An 8,818-nucleotide genomic window follows, 5' to 3' on the forward strand; every position below is an offset into this window, starting at 1 on the left:
CAAAGATACCTGAGCTCGTTGACTTGAGTCAGGAACTCTCCTCTGACCTGAAGGGGACAAGCCACCTTTTTCTGGTTGAAAACCATGGCCTGGGATTTGGAGGAGCTGATTGTGTCCCCCATCCACCCCCCTGAACTGCCACATTATCCTGGTGGTGGGGTTTCAGTGCCAGAATGATCCCAAAGGCTATGTTGTCAGGGGCTTTAAAGCCTCTGGTAGGGTTTCCTAATTTAAATAGGCTCTAGATGATGGGTCACACAAAAAATGGTTCAAAATGCCTGTTTGGTGACAACAAAATCGAGGCATGTGACTTCACCCGGGACAGCGCGGCGGGACCCCAGCCTGGAAGGAGCGACGCGAGGCCATCCTCAGGTGAGTCTACCACCTGCAGGGGGAACCATGAGGGAATGGTGCAAAGAGGCCTGGGCGGCAGTCAGAGGCGGCGTCACTTTAAGCAGAACACTAATAACACTTTACTCTCATTGATGCATTCGTGAGAAAAATCTTTAGAAATGATTCGAAAGAATATTTATTCAGCGATTCTGAAGTTATTGTTCCTCTGTTGACAAGACTCTACTGCAAACACAGCAACATTTTTTGGGTTTAATAAATACTGTCACAGCTGTTGCTGTCATATTTGTGTGTTTTGTTTTTTGTGTTTTTTCCTCTTTCTCACCTCTACTAATTAGGCTGCATGTTCCTGTCGAGGGACCCGCCTACTTCCTGGTTTCTGGGGATCTGACCTCAGTCCCATCCTTTATTCCCTCGGTTCCACCTTCAACCAATGGCTCATCACCTCCTGCTGTCACCTCCTGTTCATAAGGAGAGCTCACCAGTTGATTGAGGCAGCTTGTCACAGCCAGTTGACTTTGGTGCCTCGTGTGAACCAGACTTCGTGTGCATTTAGCAGCTGCGTCTGTGTTTAGTGGAGTGGCTCATTTTAGTTGGTTAAATGGTTACCCATTTGGGTTTGTGTTTAGCAGCCTGTGCCAGTATCTGTTGTTGTCTTTGGCTTATGTGTATTTACCAGGTTAAGGCTAGAAAGATGGTGGAACTAGGGCTGATTCCCATACTGAGTTTTCCTGTTTCATTAGGTGTAGTGGGTGCTGTGCTCTCTGTGTTTTTTAGTAAGAATCTCATCTATTTAAATGTATAGTTAGGGACGATCCTCCTTTAAGGATTTATTTTATTTAACTTTTTATTTTCACAGCACCCTCATCCACCCTCCTTTTGTTTGTTTATTGCTTGCACCTCTTGTTACCAAATAAATTATCATTTTATAAGAACTTACCGGTTTCTGCCTATATATTTATGCCCCCTCTACTCTAGACCAACAGGGGGTCGTAACAATACACACATGACTTTCCATACTCACGGGGAAGGAGTGTTCCTCTGTATTTAGAGATTAGGATATTATTTACCTATCAATCCTCTAAATACAGCATTTTTTTAAATGACCAATTAGATGTTAGAACTGCTTTCTAAAGGACTTTATTTGTAAAATGCAGTTATAGAATTATCTGCACTATAAACAGGTTATCTTTTGTTTAGTGTTTATATTATATAAGCCTTGAACATTGTAAATGGTGGACTTTGGGATGGCTTTGTCACACGTAGTCATAACACTCCATAAATTCATGTAATGTTATTGAATGACATTTACAAATATTATTTCTGCGTTTTCTACTATAGTTTGTTCCATGATGGTATATCACTAAGCGTTCAATTGGACTGAGGTCTCAAGGATTTCAATCTCACTAAAATATGATTAAGTAAATGCCAAAAACTGTTGCATTATTTATTTTGGTGTGTTTTTCTCTCAGTCCGTCTAATTGCGCCTCTTCGCTGCGCCTCAAAGCTCCTTTTAGAGCCCAGTATTTATTCATAATGTTGTTTAGCTGATCTATTTCAAGTCGTGCTTTTAAAATCCAACAAAGTAATGTATAAATCTACTAACAACGTTAGATCAACCTTTAGTTGTTTTGTTTCGTTTCCTGATAATTTCTATGATGTTTTACAGCCCTTATGAGCACAGGGCGCCCTTCTGGACGGGGCTGGGTTTCTCTCTACTTAACCTTTGATAGTCCAACTTTCAGGCAGACATTTTCTGAGCGCTGCAGAAGCAACATCATCGCCTGCAGATTTCCACAGGAATGAGAAGATTCTGTCTATGTCCAACCTCAGGAATGAGAGACATGGGCAGGGTGGTCCTTCTCATTCTTGTGGGTCTCTGTCAAGCCATTTCTGCCTCTCCAGAAGGTGGGTTTTATAGATTCATACTCATCGTTTCTCTGTATTTAATTTTCCTTTTTCTTTTATTTCTAGAATAGAAAACGTCATATATTTAGATGTAGAAAATACAGACTGTTATTCATTAAATTTGTATAAGTTGAAAATCTTAAAATGTGCATGTTTTTTATTGTAATCCTTCCAGCACTTTGAATTGTTGTCCTAGTGTTTAATTATTAACCTCACCTTCCCCATAATGATGTGTTTTTTACTGTAACACTAGAAACAGAACTTTACAGCCTACTGAGCCGAATGAGGAACCTAATATAAGCTAAACATTAACAGCCTGATAAGGTTAAACTGACTGCAAATTTATGTGGATGAAGGGAGGAGATGTGCACTCATTCCCTCCCTCTCTCATTCTGTAACCCAGGAGACAACTGCCATCATATCCTGGCAGTGGTCCAGTCCGGCCGCTGGGATCGGTCAGAACCAGAACCCCTCTGTGCCTGCTCTTCTTTTTTTCAACCTCTTCCTCTTCAGCTGCTTAAAGTCAACATCGTCTGATCTCCTCTGATCTCCTCTGATCTCCTCTGATCTCTTCTCCTCTCCTGTAATGTCTGATCTCCTCTATTCTAATTCAAAGCTGATGCAGGGGAGCACAGCTCATGATTGGATTGTTTGGTTCTGATTTAGAAAGTGTGTTCAGATTATTAATCCAGAACAGGTTTTAATTCCATCAAAATACTTTGGTAACAAGACATTACAGTTTTTCTGATAATAATTCAGTGTGCTGGGGAATCTTCTCAGTCCTCCTGTAATGATGTATTGAAGAGATCTGACCCACATACAGAAAACCACTCAGAGAAAAAGGAGAAATGTTTACGGAACTGGAAATGAGAAGGGAAGTTCACAGAGGTTAGTTCGGTGTCCGTGGGAACTTTGAACGACGTCTTGCAAACACAGAGATAAACGGGACTCACGATTGCCGAAAGACAAAGACAAAAATCACGTGAGGCTCAGAGAAACAAAAACTCAGTTAGACTCAGCTGAATCCAGCTTAGCTAGAGTACCCCAAACTGGCAAACACTCTGGCGTCGAAGTAGTGGCAGTTCTCCGCTTTAGAAGTCCTCAGTAATGAGCCAACCAGTGTGAGGGAGGACCAACGAGAACAGGGCGTCATCTGGTGGTGGAGGGGGAAAAAAACACAAACCACATAGACTGGATTCCTAACACATCCAGGTTATAGTCATTCCAAAAAAGTAAAAAAAACAAGCCATTGGTCTTTGCTTCCAAGTTTGAAGATGATTCGCTTCCCATCCAGGAAGCCTTTTTAATTCAAAATGTCAGGAATTTCAAATTGCATGTTTTCTAAACAAAAACACGGTTGGGCTACTGTATAAAGCCTGGAAATCAACGCTATTTCTGACTATTTGAATTAAAAAAGCTTCCTGCATGGGAAGCGGAACGCCTTCGAACTTGGAAACAAAGTCCAGTGCATTGTTTTCCTACTGTTTTGGAATAATTTTATGATTTTCTGTTTGGTTTCAGTTAGTTATTGACTCTAAGTTCTCTGTCCTCCACAGTGTTTCTCATTGTTCTTCTACAGTAAAACATAATGTATATATCCAGGATGAGGAAGTCTGATTTCAACCTGAGTTTCCTCTTTGTTAAGCTGCTCTGTGTTGTGTCTCTCCTGTAGATCGGAGCATCTCCGCTGTGATTGGAGGAGATGTTACTCTGCCATGCAGGGCTGAGGGGTACATGCCCTTTAAAGTGGTGGAGTGGAGCCGACCTGGAGCAAACCTAGAATACGTTCTCATTCTAAGAAACAAAAACTTGGACCCAAAAATCCCCAAACCGGGCTACAAGGGCCGAGTTGAGCTGAAGGACCTACAGAATGGGGACGTTTCTCTGGTTCTGAGGAACGTGACGTCTGAAGACAGCGGAACATATGAGTGTTATGTTCTAAAAAGCACAGTCCGCAGGAAGAGAGCCATTAAACCAATCAGCACCATCACCCTGAATGTTCTTCCTCTGGGTGAGTCTCTGGATCAGAACCTCCCTGGTTCTTCCCCATCAGTATGCCAAGGGCAGCTGAGGCTACCTTGATGTTAGCTTAGCATAATTAGCATGTGAATGAATGAATGAGTGAATGAATGAATCTGGACCCCTTTAACTTGATAACATGTGATGCCAGGACAGGCCATTAATTATCCTGAAATCTCCCACTAACACCTTGATCTTATCTACAGGATCCAATCATGAAAGCCAAGATGATGGAGGAAACAAAGATGGTTCTGATGGTCTGACAGGTGATCTACATTAAATCTACTTTATTTTATCGTTGTCATAATTTCTGTAAAAGTCCCAGATCCTTCTGCTGATGGAGTATCTTTGGAATTTAGTGGTTCTAATGTCTGAACAGCAGAACTATGATGGTGAAGGAGATGTTTCTGCTCTTTGGTCACTATTGCAGAGAACTAGTGAACCACTTTGTGTCAGTGTGTGGAAACAATCATCTGATTCCAGATGTCAACAAAACAAATTAGATGATTGTAGATTTCAGAAGAAGCAGAAACAAGTTAAATCAAATTAACATCATGGGAGAAGAATTGGAGATGATCGAGGAGTAGAAGTACCTTGGTGTTCACCTGGACAACAAACTAGACTGGAGATGCAACTCTGAAGCCATCTACAAGAATGAACAGAAGAGATTGTACTTTCTAAAGAAGCTTAGGTCCTACGGCAGGAAGCTAAATATCTTCTATAAGTCTGTTGTGGAGAATCTGCATTAAAGCTAATGATATAAAAAGAAGGTCAACAAGCTGATAAAGAAGGTCTGCTCTGTTCTAGGAACTCCTTTATAATGTCTGAAGATGATTTCATGAAGAAAAACATTCATGAAATGAAGAACATTGTGGACATCAGTGAGCATCCTCTTCAGAAGATTGTTGAACAACAATGGAGTGTCTTCAGTCAGAGGTTTCTCCAGATCCAATGCAAGACAGACCTCTACAGAAGATCCTTCCTGCCTTCAGGCATGAGAGAAAAACAAATGCGTTACTGCAATATTTTAGCTGAATTGAATGTAATTAAAATGAATTTGATTCCTACAAGCAGAATGAGAAACCATCAGAAAACGGAAAAAACAAGAATTATAACATAAAAAGATGTTTTAAAAAGAAAACTATAATAAGCCAGTTTTCATCCTCAATTATTCAGCTTGACTTTATCCAAGAAGAGGAAGAACTCCTCACTACCGGAAGACATTAGAGGGAATTTAATCTTTGAATTTTACTGAAAACATTTACATTTAATCCAAGCCCAATATTATGTTGGTTTCAGACATTTTACTTCAGTGGTGTATTAAATGTATTCATCATATGTATATATATATATATATATATATATATATATATATATATATATATATATATATATATATATATATATCATATATATATATATATCATATTATCACCACTGTTGTTTACACTCAGCCTCAGGCAGAGCAGATGGTCTCATATCATGTCATTAAGGAAGTGGCGATAAGGGGTTCAGTCTGCTCATCCTGATGCTTGTGGGATCATATCAGGGGATTTCAACCATGTGCATCTCAGAGGCTTCTACAACGACATTTTACACCTAAACTAAGTCAAGGTTAAAGACGCCTACAATGTACCATATACTCCACTTGTTGGTCAATTTGAACACAGCTGCATTTATCTCAGACCCTTTGAAAAACCAAGTCCGATGAGACTGGCATCAAAGTGATGGCCATAGGCATATAGGGTAGCAGCAAGGCTTTTGTGTGTCCTGGATGGGAAGCAAAATGTCTTCAAACTTAAAAAACAAAGTCCAGAGGTTTTTTTTTTTTTTTACTTTTTTTAAATGAAAGTTTTGAAGGTTCTCAATAAGCCCATAAACCCACAGGAACCAGACAATCAAAAACAGCAGTACACTATTAGTGAGTTCATTAACTTCTGTAAAGATGTGATGTTATCTTAGACAAGTGCTCGTCATGTTTTGAAGAACAAGCCATTGATAATGACCAATATCCAAAGCTTAATGAACTTGACATTCAAGGAAGGATATCCTGACATCTTAAAGCTGTACAGCGAAGGACATAACTTCCCTTTCACCTCAGATAAGATGTTGACATTTCTTTATATGCTGATGATGAGACTGTGTAGAAAGCAGATGGTTTCAGCTCAGTAGATGATGTTCTATTTGATGGATCAGGCTAACATCTGGTTCTGTTCTACAGGTGGACTACTCATTGGACTGAGCGTTGGGCTGGTGTCCATCGCAGCTGTGATTGTGTCTGTCAGTGCCGTGTTGCTCCTGAAAAAGAAGAAGAAAAGGGTACCTCCATCATCCCCCATTTATATTCAAGTTGACAGCCTTCAGGAGCTTTCACCAACAGGTGTAGATAAGAGCGGTAACACTCCACTCCTTTCACATCATTGTAAACCAGCCATTGGGGAGACAGGATGTTGCTCTAATGCCGGTCCCAAGCCCGAACAAATGGGGAGGGTTTAGTCAGGAAGAAAATACTTTTAACATCTTTTAACAGAAGACAAAATCCGTTTTTTTTCTAATAGAAAAAGAAACTTCATGAAAAAACTTCCAGACTAAAATCCTCCCACTGCAGTAAAGAAAAACTGAGCATCAGCTCTCATCCATTCACCCTCTAAAGCTTTGCTGCTGGAAACCTGTACACACTTCCGCCACAGCTAATCATCGTGTCACACCTTGCCAATTTAGCCAGCATATGCCTGACATCCCAGTATCTCCTAAAACACAGGCATACGCTGAACTTTCTATGTATTTTTTCAATGGGCGTATACATAGAGTATTCATAACGAGTCCAGAACTTATGTCCAACGACAGCCTAACTTAAGAATGACACTAGCTAGACCCAGCCATACGAAAATTCTCGTCAGCCTCCAGTCCCCCGAAACAGTACTTCACAACTCATCAATTCCTTTTCAGATGTAAATGCCCCATTAGCGCTGTGGCTGGAGAAGAGAGACAGTGAGCTACAACCCTAGTTTCCTCAAAACGAGTCTCCTATTGTGCTGGGAGAATTACATTGGACCCTATGCAGAGATTGCACCGCCGCAACACTTAGGGACCGTCTGCAAGTTGAAAAATAATCAGACAGAAACATTCCAAAGCCTCACCGAGGAGAGGTGGATTCTCAAATTCATTTCATGTGCATCTCATCTCATGTCTTTCATATCACATTCATTGGATTCAAAAATCATACTTTTTTGAGGAATTTCCAAAAGCCTAAGTGACTAATAGTACCTCTAGTCTAACATTAGAATAAATATAAAATGAGCAATGACTACACTATAGATGATTGTAGTGCCTCCAAACTTGTAGGATAAACAGATAATCTCATCTAGTTCAGACTACAACTCTTACTTTGGGAAGATAGGCCAGACTGTATTTTTGGAGATTTTTTCATTGTTATTATAAGCATATAATAGCCAATAATTACACTTTAGATCATTGAAGTGCCACAAAACTTGTGGCAAACATAGATAACCTCATCTAGTTCAGACTACAATTCTTACTTTGGGAAAGTGCGCTAAACTCTCTCTATTTTTTTTTTATTCATTTTTAGTATGAGCATATAATAGCCAACAATTAAACTATAGATGATTCTACTGCCACCAAACTTGTAGGATACATAGATAACATTCTCTGGATCATACTACAACTCTTACTTTGGGAATATGTGCCAAACTCTATTTTTTTATTTTTTTTTATTGTTATTATATGCAGACCAGGTGCGCAATCTCTGCAAAAGGAAGCAAAGCACTGAGTGTTGTGTGCACTGCACAAAGTATACCTGTCACAAATGCAGGAAGGACTCACCTTGGGTTTGTAAAAACTGCTAAATAGGACAATTGTAGCTTCATATGTAGCGTTTTTCCTTGGGGGAAATAAATGTTACTGCTGTACTGAAATCATAATGTTTGTAATTCTCTAAGCTGAAATGTTGAATGACAAGAAAACGCAAGACAATATTAAAAAGACTTTTGTTTTTAAAATACAATTATTCACTGAGTTGTTCTTTCTTTCACATAGTGAGCTTTGCAATATAAATGAGTCTGTTGGTGAATGGACAATATAAATAGGCTCTCCGTGGCCTTGTTGGAAAAGCCACAGGTTATGACCTGTTCTCAGCTCAGGAACTAGGACCCGTATGATATCTGGTTGTTCAATATGTTTGCCTAAATAAAAGACTTAAATATGACTGATCAAGTTATTCCTGCAAAAAGGTCTGATGTTGCAGGGGAAGGTAAGGAAAAGTGTTCAGAGCATGCTCTGGTTCTGATGCCAGTTTGTTTTAGCCTTTATCCAGGCCCCGTCCACACGAAGCCGAACCCTGGCCTAAACGCACAAATTTTTCACCAAACCAGCCTCTCATCCACACGAAGCCGGCGTTTCGGGGGTCTGTAAACGATCTTTTTTTTTATTCAGCCTTCAGAGTGGGAAGATTCTGAAACGCCGTTTTCGCGTTTCCATCTTTAAGCCTTACCCGAATTTTTTTTTTACACGCATGCATCAT

At 39.9% G+C, this 8,818-nt stretch overlaps 1 protein-coding gene across 1 annotated transcript; it reads left to right on the forward strand.

Annotated features, from left to right (window-relative positions):
• Nucleotides 1-2,111: 2,111 nt before the first annotated feature.
• On the forward strand, nt 2,112-4,710 carry LOC107080676 (hyaluronan and proteoglycan link protein 4-like). The gene is made up of 3 exons (XM_015368884.1): nt 2,112-2,259; nt 3,932-4,270; nt 4,485-4,710. The coding sequence occupies exons 1-3, from the start codon at nt 2,154-2,156 to the stop codon at nt 4,556-4,558; spliced, it is 519 nt and encodes a 172-aa protein (XP_015224370.1). The 5' UTR covers nt 2,112-2,153; the 3' UTR covers nt 4,559-4,710.
• The last annotated feature ends 4,108 nt before the right edge of the window (nt 4,711-8,818 follow it).

Source organism: Cyprinodon variegatus, unplaced genomic scaffold (assembly GCF_000732505.1).
Source record: "Cyprinodon variegatus isolate N-32 unplaced genomic scaffold, C_variegatus-1.0 Scaffold2209, whole genome shotgun sequence".
NCBI lineage: Eukaryota > Metazoa > Chordata > Actinopteri > Cyprinodontiformes > Cyprinodontidae > Cyprinodon > Cyprinodon variegatus.